Here is a 22,295-nt window from a genome sequence, read left to right on the forward strand (position 1 = left end):
GCCCAGCACCCCCTCCTCATATACAGCTGCTCAAACGAAATACATTAGCAGGAAAACATAAGTGGTAAAACGGCATTTGGCATAATCAGTTACATGTATTTGACCTGTTATCTATTTCAGTTCTCTCTTTTCCAGTTTTGTGATGCAGTAAGTCGTGGAGGCTGCATGCAGCAACGCCCACCGTGGTGGGAAAGCGCTGCAAGCCAGCTGCTCTGTGGACATGAGCACATGCACGTAGCCTGGGGTCTATTCCCTCCTCCTGTGTCCTTATAAAGTGAGTCCAAAAATCTGCGGAGGGAGCAACATGGTCACAGGACAAGGGAAAAATCGATAGATTCTATAAGAATATTCTCCTTTCATATCTGTCTTAAACCCTTATCCAAGTGACCACAAACACTGACACGGGTCTTGCTTCCTGTAATCATTCCTATTGTTCATACTGACCAAACGGAGATCCTTTTTTTATAACATGGTTCTAAAATGTAGGCTATAAGTGACGGGACAAACCGTGCATTGCTTTTCCAAAGTTTCTCTGAAGCTGATATGAAGCTCCCGCAGCTCTGACCAAGACAAATCGAGTGGATATTTTGTGTCAGCAGGGACGCACAAAGAAACAGACTGTGGAGGATATCTCTGGTGCTAAAACCAATGCATTTTCCAAATGGAGAGGACTGAAAGCAAAGACAGAGCTTAGTGCAAGCAAACCCCGTTTCAGTGATCATATGGGCACCTGACTGTTGTTATGTTGTTTGTCATGTGAGACAAAATGTTCTCGCTCTGCATGACAGGGCCACACATAAGACAAGACAAGATAAGTTTAAAAAAAAAAAAATTTGCATCATCAGTGCAATTAAATGACGTGTAATAATAAAGAGTATTTACACAAATAACACAACATTGGGTGTGGAGCTGCCAAATGCTGTGAGAAATCTCATGTAGGGGTTGGGAATAAGGAGGAAGGCTTAGGCAAACGCCCTTCTCTCCACCGCCTCCACTGTATCCAGAGGGGATCCCATGCAGGACAGAGCTCCACCTCTTGACTGGTCAGTATCTGCTGTTGAGAAACTGCAGAACCGTAACATGATAACAAATGACTGACACCACTACAGAGTCATAAAAGGTCTTAATGAGTGTCCCCTGGTCCTGGGTTAGTCTCCGATATGCATCATCAGCTCTTCCATCACTGATGTATAGGCAACAGTAACAGTCATTGGAAAACTTCTGCAGATGACAGTTTGCTGGGTAATGAGAAAAGACTGGGGTGTAGAGAATGTTGCCTTTGGAGCCCCTGTGCGTCAGAGGACTGTGTGTGACACACGGCCCTTTAACCTCACATACTGTGGTCTATTTGTGAGGTGGTCCAGAATCCAGGAGCTGAGGTGGTGAACGACACAATCCATCTTTTCCCTCGGCAATGAGGGTTGTGTGATGCTGAATGCCCTGGAGGTGCTGAAGATGAAGTTGAAAATGTGATTCTCACAATACATACAGGCCTAAGGCATAAGGGAGATGGAAGTGGAGTGCTCACTAGAAAAAAAAACCTGAAAGTTTTGGACTTGCCCTCTCCAGTTTCAGGCTCAGGTTTAACATGGATTGGACCATCCCACACACAAGACTTGAGAATGCTAGATGCTGCCATCTACCATGCTGATGCCATCTGTATGTTGTTGCCTTCCTCACCTTCATCCGTTAGTTCTCCCCTCAACTGGAAGGTTGTGAGGCTTTGTTGTTAGACAATAATGGTATTGTCTTGGCGGGTACAGTGTTCTCTACAAAGAATGTGTCTGTGATAATGTGTGAGACCGTTGATCATCCTCGCCATGAGGCTTCACAGAGAACATTCCAGTTGGTGGAGGCATCTTCAGTGTGGTTGACGGTTTCTTTTGTGCTACAGAACAGATTTGTACACAGTAGCTGTAGCTCAGGAGATAGTAAATGGTAAATTGACTGTATTTTTAAAGCAAACTTTCCCAAGGACACACCGGCATGCGGACTGGTGGAAGCAGGGATCAAACTTTTGACTTTCGGATTAGTAGACGACCATCTCTACCTCCTGAGCCACAGCCGCCCCAAGAGATAGAGCTATTCGGGGGGTTGGTGGTGGTCTGATTCCCGTCAACTCCACATGCCGAGGTGTCCCTGGGCAAGACTCTGAACCCCAAACTGCCCCTGACGACTGTACTGGCAGTGTTTGGATGAAATGCATGACATGATAGACAAAGCCCTCGATATAGAAGCGCTATATGAATGGGATATGTGACTTGTACCATTAAGTGTTTTGAGTGGATGATAAGACCACCAAGTTGCAATAGGTACTATATGGTACTAGTTATGCAGGCAAATCTAGGATCGTTGCAGATTTTGAACCTCTTCACTGATGAAGTTGACAAATCTAAAATGGAGGGTAGGACACACCATTTTCTTGTCTTTCTTTAAACTTCGGGCTACTGTTAGCCATGTCTCTTGAAGGTTGTATGGGACTATCATCAAAATAGGATTGGCTCCATGTGCAGTATCAGGGTGGGAAAGGCAGGGGAGACAGCAATTCAGTTTGCCGCTCTCAAATGCTGGTTTTCCCTGTTTGCTATCTTTGGTAAATCCCCTATCTTTTTTCAGCAGGGCATGCTTAATGATATCTGGTACACCAAAACAACCCTCCAGTCCATTCCACATCATGTTGAGACCTGCAATAGGGTTGTTGATGTTGATGGCTTTTATTCACTTTGTTTTTGCAGCTGAATAGGTCACCATTGCAAAGAAAGTCTAACTTTTACTGTGGTGACAGACTCAGATGTCGACCTGCACTGCTAATAGATGCTTTCGTCGTCGTTTGACTGACCAGGTGTGGCTTTTTCCAATTGAGAAATGTCAGTAAACTGATATCAGTAGTTTCAACTGTTGAACTTAAGATGCTCATACATGCCTTAATATCATCACGCATTGACTATTGTAATGCACTTTTCTCCTCACTTAGCATGTCCGCACTAGACTGTGTTCAGTCAATCCAGAATTTTGCCCAATACACAAATCTCTTCACTGGCTCCCTGTTGCATACAGGATCTGGTTCAAGATTCTTACTCTCACCCACAGAGCACTACATGGTCAGGATCCTGCATATGTGACCGAGCCACTTCACCCATACTGCTCAGGTCGCCCTCTTAGATCAAACATGTTAAATGTACTGTCGGTACCACAGGGTAATCAAGCTTTTGAGTCTGTAGCTCCTACAAAATGGAACAAAAATGGAACGCTCTGCCCGCACCCTTATGGTCTGCAGTCTCTGCGGATGCAAAACTCAGTTGAAGTCATTTCTGTTTCGACAGGCATTTAGTTGACCTTTATGCACTAGGTCGACTAGACGCCTTGGTTTTAATTGTGCGTTGTGTTTTTTCTTCTAAATATATTGTTTCTTTTTTGTCTGTGTTTGCCCTTTATATTGCTTATGTCTTTGTAAAGCACCTTGTGACTTTTTGCCTGTGAAAAGCGCTATAAAAATACATTTTACTGATTTGATAATTATGTTTTTTTTAACTTTGTATTTGGAATTGGGTATTTTGAACAAAACGCGTTGATTGCCTTCATATAACACAGCGTTAAGGTTTTATTTTCTCACTTCCCCGCACCGTATGTATTTCAACTGAAACTAATGATATTCAATAAAACATTCAGTGACTGGCTTTTACGACATTTCCGGTCCGCGCTGTGCCGTTCCGCTTTACGACAGTTGTGACAAAACAGAAGTGTCAGTCGCTGCTGGCCGCGGACATCTGGGACGACAGGTGGTTATCTTGAACCTGACGGACAAGAGCCGAGGCGTGACACCGTGACGACGGTCGCACACACACACACAGCCAAGGACATGATAAGGACCACGATGCGAGAGACGGAAGACCCTTTTCGACGGCTTTCGTTCGCGACCTAGCTAGGCTAACGTACCCGGAAGCTAGCGACGACAGCTTGATAGCCTTCAGCCTTTGGACATGTTGTGACCGCGGGCTGAGTGCGACACCGTCAGAGCTCCACCCGCGGGCGCAGTGTGTAGACGCGGACACGTAGCCGGGCTTTCGCCCCCAATTTCAAACACAAAATGTGGCTCCAGCAAAGACTAAAAGGGCTACCGGGCTTGTTGTCAAGCAGCTGGGCGAGAAGACTGCTCATAGGTCTGCTGCTCCTCCTCATCTTCTACTGGTACCTTGGAGCGGAGCGCAGGTGGAGGTTGTTCAGCGGCTCGGCCATGCCCGGCGGGGCGGCGGGACAGTGCCTACTGGCCGAGATCCACAGGTGGAAGTCCCTCGTCGACCGAGGAGAGGGGATGTACAGCACGCCCCAGGAGCCGCTCGACGCGCCGTTCGTGTCGGGCAACGGCCACATCCTGATCGACGTGGACTCGAACAAGCTGTGGGTGGCGTCGTCCTCGCAACCCGGCTCGGCCCCGGTCCACCAGACTGAGTATTCGCCGAGGGTCGGCGTGCATCTGGAGGGGAAGCGGGCCGAGGCGCAGGCCAGCATGCTGTGGTTCCGCAAAGGGGCCGTGCTGTCGGTCCGCTGCGCCTCGCCCGCCGGCCCGCAGTCGGCCCGGGACTGTGTCACCATCAGAGAGGAGTTTATCGCGCACCGGAGCCGACCGAACGTCTACGTGCAGCGAATCCACGTCAACAACCTGTCGGACAGGACCGCCAGCTTGGACGTCTCCTCCGACGACCCCTCCTTCGGCAGCAAGTTCTCCACCAGCGTGGAGAACCTGGAGGACCGGGAGATCCTGCTCTCCTCCGGCAGGGTGCCAGTGGAGAACAGCCGCATGGTGCTGGTGGTGGTGGTCACCAGGAAGCTGAGCAGCAGGATCCAGGTGTCGGCCAAGTCCGAGTACAAAGACAACATCCTGTCGGTGGTGAGGACCTCGGAGCCCATCGAGTCCTCCGAGCTCGAGGAGACCTTCAGCGCCCTCCGAGAAGGAGCCAAGAAGGAGATGGGGGAGCTGCTGAGGGCCAGCGTGGACGAGCTGGTGGGGGATCACCAGAAAGCCTGGATGGACCTCTTCACTTCAGGTGAGCTGAGGTGGTGGCAGCAACTGGTACATCTTCTACAAACCTCACACGCTGAACACCACCTTCATACTTTACCTTGCAGTGATGAATCAACAAAGACCGTCATTAAAGCAGATGACTGATTTGATATTGATATTGAATAATTATAATCAAATGAACATTTGACTGGTCAGTAGTTGGACTGGTGCCTGGCTTTGATCTCCTATCTGGAACCTCACCTGCAGGTTAGCCGTTCAGCATCAGTTACCATGGTGATTTACCCCGGTAACCTGCTTCATAGTTCCTGTCCACAGCCCAACCACTGACCAATCAGATCACTGGAAAAACCAGAGTTATGATTCTAGAAGCACCCAAAAATAGTAAACAGTAACAAAGTGACAAATAATATAAAGCAGAAGGTATTTTTTATAGATTAATGGAATAATGATTCTGTTCCAGACGCCCATGTGTTCACTCTGGTTGAAAAGAGCCTCCAACTAACAGAGGGAGAGGTTATCACACAAACATAAATACATCACAACTATTATTGCTTCATTTCGATTCCAAAAAGATTCTTTGATTGTGAAAGAATCCCCTACAGTGTTCATGCTATGACTCTTATTCTATAACTGCAGCTCAGGCCGACATGAGGGAAAATACAAACTAAACCCTCTGATGTCTTTTGTCAGAAAGATGATCCACGTTCATTGTTCTAAGTTCACATAAACCAGGGTCAACAGCATAATGATAACGGATATCCAGGATGACACAATTCATTTTTATTAATTTTATTTCGCCTTCCGCAACTTATACATTTCGAAAGCTGTAGCTACATTATGAATAAAGTAATCTATTTACTTAATTATTATGTCGCTCAGGAGATGGCGTACCACCACCAAGGCCCAACAATTCTACACACAATTGTCTAGTTCTTATAGTAGAAATATGAAAGAAAAAAAGGGAATGGTCTTAAATTATTTATTTGTCATTGAAAATAGTTATAATAATATGTAGATATCTTGGATCGGACTAGAGCTGCAACAGTTAATCGTTTAGTAATCGATTACAAAATTAATCGCCAACTATTTGATAATCGATTAATCGGTTCAAGTAGTTTTTATGAAAAAAAGTCGCATTTGTCTGATTTCTGATTTTTGATGTGAATATTTTCTGGTTTCTTTGCTCCTCTGTGACAGTTAACTGAATATCTTTGGTGTGTGGAAAAACATCAATCAATTGATTGAGGAAATAATCGACAGATTAATCGGTTATGAAAATAATCGTTAGTTAATCCACAACAAAATGTAATGTGGAGAACTCAGGCCCAGGCCCCATCCCGCCACAGAGTTTGGTGGAAATCAGTTTAGTTGTTTTTGTGTATTACTGTAAACCATGTGTCTGTCCACGTGATTCAGATTCTTTATTGGTTATTGGCTTTGGTTCTTTTATTGCAGTGACACAGTAACAAGTGTAGCTGTTGTTAACTCAAGTTATCTTCACCTGTGTGTGTGCAAGTAAAGGTCATCCTATCAATACAATACAAGCCTGTTACCTTCGGTTTTTTATATATATTTATTCATAGAGCTCTATGTTATCACCGTTTTTTTTATCTGTGTTGTTAAAGGAGCCATGATCGTAATTTCGTTCACGCTTTACATTTTTTTGTGTGTTATGCTGAATGACAATAAAAGTAAATAAATAATAGAGTCCCCGATCACTATGAATATGCAATTTTCCATCTGTTGAATCGATCGCATGCTTTGCTCTTTACTCAGCCTCACCCTAATTCTCCTTCTTATCTTGGTCTTTAAAGCTACAGTGTGTAATATTTAGAAGAACTCATTCACAGCAATTGAATATATTGTCCATAACTGTGTGTTCATATATGTATAATCAACTTTGAATGAGTTATATATATAGTTCCATGAGGTGGACCCCACCTCCGTGTGAGTCTCCATGTTTGGTACGTCGTGTTGAATACGGTTGTTGCACAAAACGGTCCAGAATACGTTGCGTTCACGTTGACTTTTCAGACACTGCTAGAAACAGGAAATGGAATCAGCGGTGCGCTGCATAAAGTGTCCCCAGTCAGTCGCTCAGTTAGTTGCAGTTTGCAACTTAACCACCAGATGCCGTCAGAAAATTACACACTGGGGCTTTAAATTCTGAATCAGTTGGACCTTTTCTTTGTCTACATTTATCTTTCTCCACTACTGCATTTTCCACTTCTCCCCTATTTGAAGTCCCCTCTTTTCACATCCCTTACTTCACTCTGAACATACAAAATGCCCATTTCAAATACCTGCATGGCACTTGACTTGCAATGTGTTCATTATAGTAATTGTGACTGAACTTATTTCCATTTTCTTGGAACGCACTGCAGAAGCTGTGGAATTCAGGCTACATTAAAACTGGCCATAATTACAGATGTAGTCCCTTTGTGCTACTCAGGGAAAAAATAAGTAAAATGAATGAGTAAATAAATACTGAAGTCATAAATCTCAGTTGAGCATTTCAGGTGAAACATGTAAACTTGATTACTTCAGCGCCACCTTGAGGACAGTTCGTGTTAGTGATTCTATACACTACATGCACTAGGCTTCGTGACGTACTTCCTTTTTAAAAATAATGCTGCTAATCTGTTTACCGGTACTGTTTACTCACTACTTCATTCAGAGTTTTGTCACACAGAGTATTACGCAGGAAAATGTCCAAACCGGGATCATTTCTCCGTCACCTCTCACACGAAGGTCTGCAGTAGACACTTAACGATCAGCATATAGAGCCAATCGGACCGGAAACAGTTGAGCAGTACTGAGTAGAACCCGGACATGGTTGTGCAAGTAGCCCATGGTAAGAGACTTCTGTGAACAACCAGGGCTGCAGTAAATGAACGAGCGTTTGACTGAAAGTCTTTTTTAAAGTCTCTGCCTAATAGATGTGCTGCCTGAATTTTCATACAAATACTTGTGCAGGAATAATCTACCTATCTAATCTATCTAAACTACAGTTTCCAAGGTCAAGTACAAACTTGCTAATCGATCATTGCTTCTTCTTCTTCTTCTTCTTCTTCTTCTTCGTTTGTTCAGGTGTTGAAATGAGGAAGATCACCGACTCCCACACGCCGTCGAGCCGCACGGTGAACACCACCCTCTACTACATCCTCTCCTCCTCCACAGCCCCCCTGCTGGACCGGAGGCTGAGCAGTGAGGAGCGCGCCCGCCTCGAGTCCAGCCTCAACTACGCCGACCACTGCTTCAGCGGCCACGCCACCATGCACGCGGAGAACCTGTGGCCCGAGCGGGTGAGCAGCGCCGCCCAGATCCTGCAGCTGGTCACGCTGTGGACCCTGACGCTGCAGAAGAGAGGCTGCAAGGTGCTGGTGGCGACGGGGGCCCACGGAGCCATGCAGGGCATGGTGCTCAGCTTCGGCGGCCTGCAGTTCACGGAGAACCACCTCCAGTTCCAGGCGGATCCAGATGTGCTGCACAACAGCTACGCCCTGAGGGGGATACACTACAACCAGGACCTCATCAGCCTGGCGGTGCTGCTGGACGGGGAGGGGAAGCCCTTCCTCCACGTGTCGGTGAAGCCGCAGGAGAAGCCGGTGAAGCTGTACGCCTGTGAAGCGGGCTGCCTCAACGAGCCCGTGGAGCTGACGTCGGAGGTCAAAGGTCACACCTTCCCCGTAATGGTGACGCAGCCAATCACGCCGCTGCTCTACATCTCCACGGACCTGCGCCACCTGCAGGACCTGCGCCATACCCTGCACCTCAAGGGCATCCTGGCCCACGAGGAGCACATGGCCAACAGGTACCCGGGCCTGCCGTTCCTGTTCTGGTTCAGCGTGGCCTCGCTCATAACTCTGTTCCACCTTTTCCTCTTCAAGCTCATATACAACGAGTACTGTGGCCCTGGCGCTAAGCCCCTCTTCAGGAGCAAGGTATAAACAGTGGAACACGGAAACAAGAAAATGAAAACTGATGTACTATGCTCATCTTTTTTTGGGGGGGTTTGGTTTGCGTTTTTTTTGTGTGCTTGTGTGGGGTGGTCTCGCTCTCGCTCTCTTATTGGTCTCTCTGTGAGTTGGTTTCTCGCTTTTGACTTTCTCCCTCTTGGTGAGCGGGCTCTACTTTCCCGTCTCACAGGGTTACGCTCTTGGAGTGGGTCAGCACGGCAGCCTTACACACCTCGTACCCCCACCACCCCTCCTCACAGAACATGATTCCACAGTCCTTATTCAGAGTCGGGGCCGATAAACGTTTTCACCGCACCGCAGTTTCCTCGACAGAGAAGTGAGCGCTGAAAAATCTGATCGGAGTTGAAAGCAATGTCCACGTCGAGAATGTGAAGTATTTTGTTGATCGCGATGGAAGAAGAACAAGCACAAGTGTCATTTGTTTCTTTCCCATCAGGAGGTGATTGTTTGATTGTTTGTCTCGTGTGCAGAGGCTAAGGGAACTTACCAGTGTTTTCCATTTACCGTATATCACATGTCTTTACCTTAGTGAAGAAACTTTTTTTTTTTTTTTTTTTACAATGAATTTTCCATCACAATGTCAAAGTCAGTTTACAGAGATGTTTTGGGGATGAAGTAATCCATCACAGCAGACATTGTGTCACGTTGGTTTGACGTTACTCTTGGTCGGTAAAATGTTTCAGTTCAAAGCTGCAATCACAACATGTCAGGTGTCCTTTGGAGTGATGTCGTCAGGGTCTGCATCTCGTGCACAAGCACAATGACGGTGGTGCAAACCAAGGACTTTGTATAGAGACAGCTGATGAGTCTCCACCCTCCACCCATCGTACAAAATTTAAGAAAAAAAAAAATACGGCTGCTGCCATCTTTATGTTGGTGACGTCATTCGGAGCCAGAGTTTGCGCAGTGGTGATTGTGGAGTGGAGGAGCCACAGTGTTACTGGTGTCAATCACAACGTCTCAGCTGATATTCATAGCATCAGAGAACCATTTGTTACCAAATTAATCCCAAAAAATGATCAGTTAACATACATCCAAGCGATATGAACGACCTAAAATGACAGAAACCATCTTTCAAAATCTTTATTTCACGTTTTACTTTGATTTCCTCGTTTGGCCCATTTCTTTTGGGCTGGAAGTGGAGGGGGTGGGGGGTATTTGACCTTTACTGCAGCCAGCCACCAGGGGGCGAGTCAGATGTTTTGGCTTCATTTTTTGGGAGCGGTCACATTCTTTACACACAGTCCTTGGATGCAGCACATTGTTGGGTGTTGTCAGGACAGAGAAAACTGCAGTAAACAAATGTAAATCTCCAAATTAAACCACCCCCCCAAAAAACAACTGTAAATATGTTGTGAGGAAGGGAAATGGATTCAACACGAGCCTGAGGACGACAACATGTGAACAGAACTTAGGTTTGTGTTGAAGAAACCTCCACAGAGTTCCTTTAACTTCAACCGCTCCAATGCTCCCTGTGATGGACGACCTCACTGAAAACACGTTTACACTGTCGTTGATATAATCGCGACTCACCGACTCCCTGAAAGCGAAACCCTTCAATCTAAAATGCAACACACGCACGCCTTAGCGCACATCACCAGTTTGCAGTTGAGTCCCATGGTTATGATTTATGGTAAATGAGCCTTAAAGGGGCAGTAAGCGATTCTGAAGCAATACACGATTTGTAAAAAAATCAGCGAATATTTCCTCACGGTCCATTAGCTGTCGCCTCTGTGTGTGCGCCAAAAAGAGATCCGGGTTTTGGGCTCAGCCCAGGCTCTGTAAAGCGAAAACAAAAAAAATGGTGCGGACCGCACCACACAACAGTGCGAGCGCAGTCAACAACAACGAAGAGAGAAACGAGCTGTCTCCCGAATCGCTTACTGCCCCTCTAACATCGGTACGGTCCTGTTAAATGATGATTAACTCCAGCTAGAATTCAGTTTTTGTTTGGTCCGGTTTGACCTGGTGGTGCTGAAAGTCTTCAACGTCTGTCGTCACGTAGAAAACGACCCACGACGACCCGCTGCACCGTGCACTTCACCTGGAACCTTCTCTGCTCTTCCTTGTTTTTTCTTCCTGACCCCTTTTTTGATGATGTTTTCTATCCAATCACTCAATTAAATTAAGAAATATCTCCGGGTTTGGCTTTGGCTCTTAAGTATCGACCTGTCTCACCTTCATCCTCAGCATGTCTTGTGTTTTTTTTTCACTCTTCCTCCTGGGGAAACGGTGTGGATGGGTTGGGTAGTGTCAGTCAGACGTTCTAACCCCCCCCCCCCCCCCCTCTGACTCCACCAGGTCACCAGCAAAAGTGAGGATGGCTGCTGCGACACCAGGAGCGCTGCTTGAACGCTGCGGTGCACACATTCCACATGTGGCGGCGGTGTTTCTGCTTGAGCTATGGCAGCATGTGTTGGATGTTAACATAAGTGTGTGCTGGTGCTGAATCTGAAATGCGATTTTCCTTCTCTCGGGGCCCCTCGATGTGCCCGCAGCTAACTCTTCTGACGACTGTTTGAGGGACACCGCTACGTGTTTTTGTTCTTCAGGCTATCGGCTTCAGCGTTTCATTTGGAATGACTTGGTGCCCAAATTCGAGGGGTTCCAAAGTAATTGCACGCTCGGCAACTAAATATCTTTTTGGGGGCGGGGGGCAGCTCAGGTTGATCTCATGCAATGCACAAATAGCAAAGAATCTGAGTTTCAAAAGAGCACAAATCTGTCAAGTGAAGCACAGGAACACCAGAAAAATGGAGCAAAGTCCACACCAGTAGAGTTGAGGAACAAAGTTCTAATGACTGGTGGGAAAAAAAAAATCTACCTACAGCACAGGACAACATTTCCATCATTCAATTGAGTGTTTTCACTGGATTAAATCACGAGGACCGTTTGTGGATCATTCAGCTCCCTCCTGAAAAGCTCCCATGATCCCACACTGCTTCACCTCATCACCTCTCTCGTCTTCTGGGATTGTGTGATGATGAGACCCCATGGTGGTGGAGGATTACATACGGAGTGTATATAATTATTCTATTTGAATCGTGCATCTGTCCATCCGTCTGAACCCCTGAACTTTGTGCACCGCCTGTCTAACGAGCTGCGTCTCCACAGCGTTCCTTCTATATTTCTGTATTGATATGAACGTGTTCAAGTTCAAGCGCTGTGAGGAAGAATAAATAATTTTATTGCTAAATTATTCCAGGCCTGAAGAAAAAAAAAACACGCTGAACTGTTCCAATATCTAGGGTCTGGACTCTACGTGACTGTAAAAGCAGCTGTCAAAAACCAAAATGTTGTGTTTAATATCGGGCAACGGCTAAAAACGGCACGTGTGAGAAACTGAAACCAGCAATTGTTTTAAATACAAAAGTGAATGTGGATTTCCGTCTATGTTTGAAAAGCCTTTAAGAAAGCATTTGGGCAGAGACAGAGGCAGGGAGAGTTTTTAATTTCTGATCTCCGTAGAAGCTCTGGATTTTCTTACACGTGGAATAAAAAAACCCCTGTTATGATAATCAAGTCAAGAGTACTGAAAGCCACTGGACTACTAAAATGAATGTATGAATGTCCACGGTTGTTGAACATCCAGCCTCAGCTAAACAGGGCTGGGCGATATGGCCTCAAATTTTATTGAGAAAAAAAAAAAAATCGGTCGACCTCTATAATAATCGTGATTTTTGCACCCGAGTGAAGGCCGTGGATTTAATCTGCTCTTTACGGGCAGAGAATGGCGCACACAAATATTTTATATCAAATCTGAGGTAGAACATTAAAACCAGTCGTGTATCGTACCTCCATTACACAAGCAATATATCGATATGGAACTTTTGTTATGTTGCTATTGGTGAAAATGATATTGCGATAATGTGATTGTTATCATTTTATCGCGCAGCCCTACAGCTAAACTGCTCTGCTGGGTTTATAGTCTGCGATGTGCTCAGAGCAGTTTGAATGTATCATCACACCTTCCAGATTGTTAGTTGAAGGTCCAGTGTGTGAGATATAGGGGATCTTTCGGGAGAATGAGCCTATCTCACAATAATTGTTGTTAGCTTGGAATGGAATGACATCTTCCACAATCTCTTCACATTTTGATGTTCAGTTCTTCTACGTGGTCGGAAGAGGAGGGCGGGGGGACTGAATCCTTCACCACTGGACCTTTAGTGTTTTGTCTGTATCCCAGTGAACACCGGCGCGATCTGTGTGTCTGGAACAAAATCGTTTGTGCAAACTCTGAGGGCAAAAGCATGTGTAGGGACAGGATGTGTCTGATTCATACAGATGGGGATATATTGGCGCGTACTCATTTTCAGAACCTGCTTCCGAACAACTTACCTCTGCTCACCAGTCGCTTTGCAAAGTCGTGTTTGAAGATTGAAGTCACGACAATCAGCACCAAGTAGTTCTGTCGCTGGAGATGGTTTGAAGGCTGCAGCTGGTTTAGAAAACACTTAAAGACTGTAGTGAACATGTCAACACCCCGGCTGTCTCAAAAGTGAATCGTGTTACCACGGTAACTGGCACGATACTCTGTTGACCCCTCGTTTGCCCCACGCAAAGTCATGGGGGATTAATGTTCAGTTGAGATCTGGTGAAGGCCATGACTTATGATTCTCGTCATTTTGAAACGTGTCGAAGCGGTCGTGACCCCTCTTATTCTTTGAAACCCATTCTCCGAAGATCAATTTACAAGATTTAACTTTGGTCGAGAGGACTGACCGTGGCTGTGCACACTTCAGTTATGAGCATGTTCACCAGAATAAAATGAATCAATATCTCTGCTCAACATTTGGTCCAACGTGTCTGACTGCTCATGTTCCTCGGCTGCTGGAGCAACAATGTGAGTGACGGTTTTGTGACCCGACATGTTTAGTGGTTGCCGTGTCGTCATGAGCAACTGAAATAAGCCCCGACCAGTAAGAACGCCCAGCAGGTGAATGTAAAACAAGTGGACTCACTTGGATGCGTCCTCCTGCTGGGCCCTACCCACACATTTCATGCTCAGGTCATAGATTTGGATTTGGATGGATGTCACATAAAAATCCTCCACTGGTTAAATAAAAAAATATTTTTAAAAAAGCATAATTGCGGGATATGACGGAAAATACTTTATAGGCCACAATGGATTTTTAAAAATAGGTCATAGGACCAAGTGGCCACTGCTGGCGTTGTATCCAGCTCCGTTAATAAGTTCACGTTTCAAACATTCAAGCATGTTGTACCTGCGACCTCATCCTCGTCACTGCGACATCACCGACCAACACAGAAGTTTATATGCCGCATGTATTTTTCAAACTTTATGATCAGGGGCAAATGTTGAGCAAACCAGTGTACATTTACAAAATAACAAATGTGGCCATTCATCCATTTTCATACTGGCTGTTCCTCTGGGCCCTCAGATTTATTAAAAAACAACATTTTTTGTCAGTTAAATATATATTTTTTGTTTTGATTATGTAATATTGGGTGCAATTAGTAAATGAGTAGGAATGATGTTTGAAACTTTTCTCATTACCAGTTGAAACGACTGTCATGTCACTTCCTGATTCTGAATATTTGTGCATTGTTCATCTTTTTCCTTTTCTGTTCGTGGGTTATCTCAAATCTCTTCACGTCGACTACTGAGTCTGCCTTAATGAAGAAAAACGTTAATTTATTGAGTTCCATGGCTAGGAGCCATCGTCAGATCGGATTGTACTTGAGTGTGTTGGCGTGTGATCGTGTACGAGTGAAGCAAAAGAAAATATTAAATTTAGTTTTCTGTTAAGGAAAATAAATCACCTTATTATTGTGAGGAAATGTGTGATTGTTCTGTCTGAATGATTATTTCTTTTTTGTTCATATATTTCTGGGTTGATGAGAAAATGCTGTCATGTAAGTTTGTGGAGACTGTGGTTTACAATGTTTCATTCTAATAAAGTAAGAATTTAAAAAAAAAAAAAGGATCAATTTAAAGCTGCACTATTTTTCCAGGTGTAATGTGAAGAAGGTCACACACAGTGAAGAAGGAGATTATGGGTGAGGTCGAAATGTCCTTCCGATCTACTACTCCTTGACCTCAGTGGAAAACGCCATGAGGTCAAGGAAAGTGTAAAAGGAGGATTCCGACTCCACTTTCAGTAAACTACGTCTTCATGCGACGGCGGACGTTGTTGTTGATGCGTCCGTCGTGGTGAAACTACAGATTTCCGAAGACGGAGACGTCTGGAGCAGTTTGATACACCGGTGAAGACCACGAGCACGGGAACACCTCAACAGGGATATCAGACATCATGTGGACAGTTGTCGGTGTTCTGGCTGATGTCGACGTGACGTGGCGGAATGCACCTGTCCTCAAAGAGAGAACATGTGACAACAGGCAGTTTCTTTCATCAAACGGTTTTATTTTTCAGTGAAAAATCTGGAATTCTGTAAAAAAGAGGAAAAAAATGTATCATTCTGAAAGACAGAAACCGTGTCTACCACTTACCAGACTATACATCTGCTATTACCACGACAACGATGCCTTCGGTCTTGTAAAGATTTGTGATGTCATGTCAGCTCGCACTATAGGAAACAACACCGATGCTCACACAGGGATCGCAGTGCTCCTCCGACTGATTTTTTGGGGGAATAAACCAGTTGTGATGGCATCTTTAGTGAAATGAGTGTCAGTTTCATGGTCTTGATGAACAAGAAGTAGAAGAATACACTTTGTGGATCACAAACGGGTGCCTCCCCTTTCTAGTGACACGGGGACATTCACTTGACTTTGGTAAAAGTGTTATGAAGATTAAAAAAAACTGAAATCATACCTCTGCGTCAACGTGACACCATAGGCACTTCCTGTGTGCATAGACTACCTGATCACCGCGGAACAGAAAATAACATATATTCCTGTCTTCATTAATGTCACATTCACTTTTTTCTGATACAGAGCTAGTCAAGTGGCGTAGTCACATGAGAAAAAAAATCCAATTGTCAATTTACACCAGCAACATGTAGAAGATACAAAATAAACTGAACTGAACCTCCTAATAAAATATAGAATGTTATTCAAACAGTTTCCGTGTTGTTCAGAAGCACCATGACACTGATCCGCCGACCGAGACCGCGGGATTCACGCGCCTCCCGTCAAACTGGGGGGCTGCTCAGCACCAGGGAACTCAGTGTGGCTGGAAGGTGCCTTAACATCCGTCTCCTGGGATCCGATCACAAGCCGAACCGCTGAGTTCGTCGGTTCACGCCTGGCATTGGAACGTGTCTCTCCTGTGATCAGACCTCACTCCCTCGCTCACTCCATATGCACATAAACACGAACTTCTGCAGCGTGGCTTAACAGATGGGTCAATACATCTGTGTCAGTGTGGGGGAGGGGGAGAGAGCTCAGCTCTACAATGACATCCATCCATCTTTATCTATCTACATCTACATCTACATCTAAATATCCTTGAATGGTCGGGGGGAAGTCAATCCCAGCTGACACTGGGTTCATCCAGGAAAGGTCGCCACAATGAAAAAGGGAAACTCATTTTCTCAAGTGTTTAAAAAAAATAGAAAAATCTATCTTTGGCAGTCAGTGCTGGTATATTATGGTGGTGGCCACAAATAAATCAATGTATGTGCAACAAAGAGAAAAGAGCAAAGAGCTCAGCCTTCTTCTTTCTCCTTTGTTTTGCACCTTTAATGGAAAAGACCTTTGTTCAGAGTAAAAAAAAATAAAATGAAATGCTTTTGGTCAACATTTGCGCCTGCCTGACGTCATCTTTCTCTCCTTTGAGGCAGCTGAAGAGATCTAAACAGTGATTCTGTCTCATCAGTAATAGGCCTGCAACTAACTGTCCAGAGGTGGAAGGACACATCAGATGCGATCCTGTGGAAAATACCAGAACACATCGACTGCTAACCTTACACGTGTGCTGCGGGAGCCCAAGGTACAGTAACACGTAACACGTAAAAAAATGAAACCCAGCTGACGTCAATGTGGGGTGAGGTCTGCTCGGAGAGAGAAGGGATCAGTGTACAACACGAGGCGAACAGTCCTAGCTGACGTCCTTCAGCAGGCCATGACAAAAAATAAAATTAAAAACTTGGCGCAACTCTGGCCCAGAACCCGGACTCTCAACCGAGTCGGCCGACACGTGGCGTCCTCCTGCGCACGTTGTGCTTGTGAGACGGGCTACGAGTCTCTCAGCGTACTGATCTGGGCAAAGATCTTGAGTGCGGGGCCCAGTTTGATGTTCATGGCTCCCATGAGGTGGTCCTCGTTCAGCAGCAGCAGGGCCTGTCCGTCGATCTCCTGAGAACGGAACTCCTCGGCAATCTCCAGACAACCTGCGGCCACAATCCACAAACAGTCAGTTCACACAGTAGCAGCCCTGCTGCACGCCCCCTCCCCTCTCCGACTAACGTCCCGGGAGAATCTGATGATTCGAGTTAGCCCGATTCACGGCCAAAGTCTAGTTCGTCTGAGCGGTGTGAGCGGCCCGGTTGAAGGGCGGGCCTCGGCATGGCACGATTACACATGGACGCCGTCAATCGATGCCTGTGTCGTATTACGACGCGATGACGCACGAGCGAGAAGCAGTCGTGACGTGGACCGGGAGGAGGGACGAGGGGGCAATCACGCTTGTCTTCCTTTCTCTAGCAGGAAAACGCTGGCTTCATTCCAATTCATTTATCTATCTATTCAAATAAATATGAATAGACCAACTGTCGCTCACATGAATCGAAGCATCACAGCCCTGAATTGTGTTTCCAAGTCACTCGAGTCTAGCTTGAAGTAGCGCGGGTGGTGACCGACTCGGGCCTGTACTGTATGTACTGTATGTACTGTATGTGCTCGTTGATGGGACCACTCACTGCTGTAAACTGGACTCAGCTGCTGCGGATACCAGCTCTCGCACTCGTGCTGCCCTCGTCACTTTTAAGACCAATAATATTGGACCCACCCACTTTTACTGTCTCGAATTAACGCGCTGGTACTTTCAGAGCGCCGTCAGTCAAATCCATTCCACTTGTGGAATGCCCCAATAAATTAAAGTCCCCCCTCCACATTCTGTTCCTATCCTCTGAAATGTCTGACATTGACTAAAGGGACTTTGTGTCTGGTGTTTTCACATTCCTCTCCTGGAGGATTTTCTGTTTCACTTCTCTGCAATTTGAAATTCAAACGACTCCTGTTCAAGCTAGATGTGGTACGTCACAAATACAGAAAAACCAACCGCTGTCGAATATGCAAATCCGACGCAAAGAAACGGGAAACTCCCAGCGCAGCAGAGGCAGCGCATCCACGAGAGGACGGCAGGTGTGTCAGAGGTTTCACAGGTTTGAGTGGAGGGGGACTTTAAGAGTTATTGCATGTGGTCTCACTGCGCCCACCTGGCAGGGAGGAGATGAACTCGTAGACGTCCTGGATGTTCCACAGGCCAGGGTCACTGGGCAGGAAGCTGTGAGGCAGCAGGGGCAGCTCGGAGTCGCGCACCGCGGGCCCCCGCTGGGGCGCGGACCGGGGCGGTGGGCTTTTTTGGTAGCCGGACGCGTCTGAACATTGGCTGGACTCTCCCCGTGCAGGGTGGACAGAGCGCCCGGTGGACAGAGCAGCTGCAGGTTTCTGCACACAGAGCGAGACAGGTTGAAACAATCTCACTGTAATAATGTCTGCCTCCGACATGGGCCACTGTAGATGTCAGATACAGAAGCCACATTAGACACAAATAGGTGAAGGTCCGTCGGTCCTATACAGCAGGTATCCCTAACTTCTACTCCGATCAATTAACACCATGATCAGATGTCAGAGGCCGTCTCACCTTCCTTTTAGATTCTGAACTGGAGTCGGTGTGGTCTGCGTTCAGCGCTCGTTGCTTCCTCATGTTTTCCAGGGTGGTTTTGCGGTTCGGGAAGAGACCCATTCTCCTGGTGCATCCCACGTTGTAGCTACAAATGAAGTCAACACGGTGAGCTGAGCGTTAGAGAGAATCTGAGCAGCCAAGTTTTATTAATTTTTTTTTAAAAATTGTACATTATTGTACATTATTGTACATTATTGTACAGGTCTGTGCCTCTGTAAGATCCCTGGTCAGCCTCGCACCTTGATGCCGGCTGTAAATGAACTTTCGGTTTGTTTGTCCTTTGTTTATCTAATTGTCTTGAGAATCAGATTTTTCAAAATGTTTGCTTAGTGTACATGTTACTATATATAACATATTCTTGTAATCTTTTACCATTATGTTTTAGTTGTTTTATTGGACTTTGATCAGAGCCAGAGAAGCAGGGGGAGCCTGGATGAGACAAGGACTAAACCAAGACTTTTTCAGCTGTTGAAATATAACTGACCAAAATGTAAACCCAAGGTCAACTTTGTCTTTGACTTTGGGCCAATAATTCTACCGCTTAATGGGCAAACACAGTTTTTATGAATGTTCTTTGACACTATTAGGCCATGAACTTCTACTCAACCACATCTCATTTTTTTGTTTTTTGATTTAGGTGCAACCTGCACATCATTTCAACCCGTGTCATAGAATTCTCACGAAATATTATACAAATATAAATTAAAATCAGGCATGTTTAGTGTAATTTTGAGCCTAGGCGGAGGTGTGTGCTCTACTGTACGTACTGACATTCCGCCCTCTGTTTGAGTGCACATGAAACTGTTCAGTAGAGATGTGTGTGCTGCAGTGCCCCCTCCTGGCCGTTCAGCAGCAGTAGTGCTAGAGCAGGAGACTTCCCTCCGAGTTGAACGAGCCATGGATGCTGTGAGTAGCACCGTCACTATAATTACGTTATTATACATGAATATGAATTCAATATTTGTTATTGACCTCAACAACCATTGTGTCTACTTGTCTGTTTGTTGACATAAGAATGAACATGAACAACAGTTCAGCAAAGTCTCGCTGCTTCCGTCCTCTCGCCTGTTCCTGTCGTATGATTAATAAATCACTGGTTTGGTCTATGAAGTCAGAACATATGAATTTCTTAGTATTTTTCTTGCCAATGTTTGCATTTGAACTCTCTTATTCGGTCGTACCAACAACTCCCACACACACGGACATGTCTTCTCTCCAGCTGATGCATCACGCTGGTTACAGTCGTCACATTCTCCAGTTAATCTTCTACTGACGTATATACATTTTTTGGGCTGATCGGCAGAAGCACAGAACACACTTGATCAGGAATCCCCTAATTTCTACCACAGGGTGAATTGTGGAAATGAAGCGAATGAGTTGTGCTGCCTTACCGTTTGGCACACACCGTAGAACAGAACCTCTTCGACCTTTTGAAGATGTAGGCAAAATCCACCCTGCCGCACAGCTCACAGGTCAGAGTGGGCTCCTGCTGGGCCTTTAACTCTGAGGGGACAGAGTCGACACAGCCGTCAGCGGGACAAAGACAACCATCAGCCACCGGAAACAAACACATCTACTGTATTTTGGGATCAAGGGTGAAAATGCCCAAGATATTCAGATCACAACGGTGCCAATAAAACACGAGTCAGGATTCTGTGTTTCTGCGAAGCTGCTTCAAATGTCTCTGGTACTGTTTGGCTGTTTAAGCCGCCCCACTGGTCTGAGAACTTTACCTTTTGGCGAAAGGACATCCATCTTTAAATCTGCTGTGTGTCTCCGTAGGCTCTCGATTGAGAAAGATGGACGTTCTACCTGCGGACAGAGAAAGTAAATATCACTACAGCAGCTGGTGATGCTGCCATTCACCAGAACACTGCTTGAACAAAATATATTATTCATATTTTATGACAAGAAAGAACCAATGCTGTTGTTATCGTGGCTACACTCTGAGAAAGGGGCGTTACACTTCTGACAAGGTTCTATTGACCAATCACAAAAGAGTGGGCCAGCCGATCAATCGGAGCAGAGCTTTTTGGGAGGTGGGTCAAGATAGTTATGTTAATACAGCCCATTTACCATAATGGTACACAAGTATATGGTAAGTCCTTATTTATACTGCGTGCTTATTTTGTCCTGTAAATATTTTCCATTGCAATGGCCACACTTTTTTCTCTTACTTTATCTTTACTCACCTATGTACATACATATAGGTCCATATGTAAATAACTAGGTGACTGCTATTGTTACTTATTTTCTTCACACTTTCTTATTCAATGTTAACCTCTATTGCCCATGTCAATGAAGCTGCTTTGAATTGAATGGATATTGTGTGTGTGTGTGTGTGTGTGTGTGTGTGTGTGTGTGTGTGTGTGTGTGTGTGTCTTAATGACTTTCCAGACACACACACACACACACACACACACACACACGTGCAGAGATCCAGTACTCACAGGAAAAGGCCGAGCCCCCTCCTGGATGACGAAGCCTTCGATGAGATGGGTGAGGACGTGGGACGTGACTAAGGCCTGGGCTGGTTTGCTCTCTCCATTGTGTTGGCTGCTGTCAGTGTTCCCGTTGCCAGAGGTCATGACTGGAGCGCAGGCCGCCTGTCGACACAGTTGAAAGGTTCATTTTCAGGCGCTTTCTTTCCTCGACTACCGAGGAGGAGCTACTGTGTGTGTCGGACAGGTCTTGTGTGGATTGTTGTTACGCTGTGAGCATGAATGTTCTGTTTGAACGCTTATGTTTGAATGCTGTACGTTTAATGTACTGTGAGCATGAATGTTATGGATGGATGTATTCCATCGTATGTAATACCTTCTTAGACACAAGCAAATGGGATCTTAAGAAACTATAAACACAAGCAGCGGGGTAAACTCCCCCCCCCCCCAGAAAGAAAGAATAAAATAAATACAAATAAATAAATAACTGTCGTTCATACTCAAATCATTCACATACTATAATACTATATTCCTGCAGTTGGATTTAATTTGTTGCAATAAGCGAAACAAGACTTTCGGGCTGCAACTGACGATTATTTCAGAATGGATTCATCAGTCCTTGGTCCATAAAATGGTGAAACATGTCGATTGTGTTTCCGCAAAACTTCCAGATGAGGTTTGGTTTTTGTCCCAACACCCAAGATGTTCAGTTCCCTGTCGCAGGGGAGCAGAGACACCAGAGACACCAGAACAGGTCTTTCTTCTCTCATAAAAACGACTTGAACCGACTGGTCGTTGGCGGTCGATCGCCGATCGATTAACCGGTAGCAGGCTAACACCGTGTGGTCCCACAGGTACACGTCGGTGACCCGAGCGGACGACACGTGTCGAGCCGGACGGACAGAGGAGTCGAACCCTTCATACGACTCGGTCGAGGGGTTAAACAACAAGTCCCGTTCAGAGTAGGGGTCTTACTTCTCACAGCGAGGGTGGAGGCAGAGTCCGGTCGACCGGGGGC

The 22,295-nt window shown here is 45.6% G+C and overlaps 2 protein-coding genes across 2 annotated transcripts in view; one reads left to right on the forward strand and one right to left on the reverse strand.

Annotated features, from left to right (window-relative positions):
- Nucleotides 1-119: 119 nt before the first annotated feature.
- kiaa2013 (KIAA2013 ortholog) lies at nucleotides 120-14,951 on the forward strand. The gene is made up of 3 exons (XM_035643770.2): nucleotides 120-5,045; nucleotides 8,114-8,967; nucleotides 11,305-14,951. Exons 1-3 carry the CDS (start codon nucleotides 4,088-4,090, stop codon nucleotides 11,353-11,355), a joined length of 1,863 nt encoding a protein of 620 aa, XP_035499663.2. The 5' UTR covers nucleotides 120-4,087; the 3' UTR covers nucleotides 11,356-14,951.
- A 417-nt stretch (nucleotides 14,952-15,368) lies between these two features.
- The window catches only part of LOC118316207 (polyhomeotic-like protein 2), a 7,298-nt gene continuing 371 nt past the window's right edge, over nucleotides 15,369-22,295 (reverse strand). Inside the window, exons 1-7 of the mRNA XM_035643771.2 lie at nucleotides 22,253-22,295; nucleotides 21,287-21,442; nucleotides 20,570-20,648; nucleotides 20,228-20,339; nucleotides 18,795-18,921; nucleotides 18,367-18,598; nucleotides 15,369-17,319 (exon numbers count right to left, since the gene is read on the reverse strand). The exon at nucleotides 22,253-22,295 is cut by the window's right edge and continues 371 nt beyond it. Of these exons, the coding sequence (XP_035499664.2) occupies nucleotides 17,165-17,319; nucleotides 18,367-18,598; nucleotides 18,795-18,921; nucleotides 20,228-20,339; nucleotides 20,570-20,648; nucleotides 21,287-21,424 (843 nt within the window). The 5' untranslated portion in view covers nucleotides 21,425-21,442; nucleotides 22,253-22,295 and the 3' untranslated portion in view covers nucleotides 15,369-17,164. The remainder of the gene's footprint in view (nucleotides 17,320-18,366; nucleotides 18,599-18,794; nucleotides 18,922-20,227; nucleotides 20,340-20,569; nucleotides 20,649-21,286; nucleotides 21,443-22,252) is intronic.

Source organism: Scophthalmus maximus, chromosome 3 (assembly GCF_022379125.1).
Source record: "Scophthalmus maximus strain ysfricsl-2021 chromosome 3, ASM2237912v1, whole genome shotgun sequence".
Classification (NCBI taxonomy): domain Eukaryota; kingdom Metazoa; phylum Chordata; class Actinopteri; order Pleuronectiformes; family Scophthalmidae; genus Scophthalmus; species Scophthalmus maximus.

Coding starts and splice junctions, on each gene's coding strand:
- kiaa2013 (XM_035643770.2), top strand. CDS start 4,088: ATGTGGCTCCAGCAAAGACTAAAAGGGCTACCGGGCTTGTTGTCAAGC. Junction 5,046..8,113: donor GATGGACCTCTTCACTTCAG/GTGAGCTGAGGT, acceptor TCGTTTGTTCAG/GTGTTGAAATGAGGAAGATC. Junction 8,968..11,304: donor AGCCCCTCTTCAGGAGCAAG/GTATAAACAGTG, acceptor TGACTCCACCAG/GTCACCAGCAAAAGTGAGGA.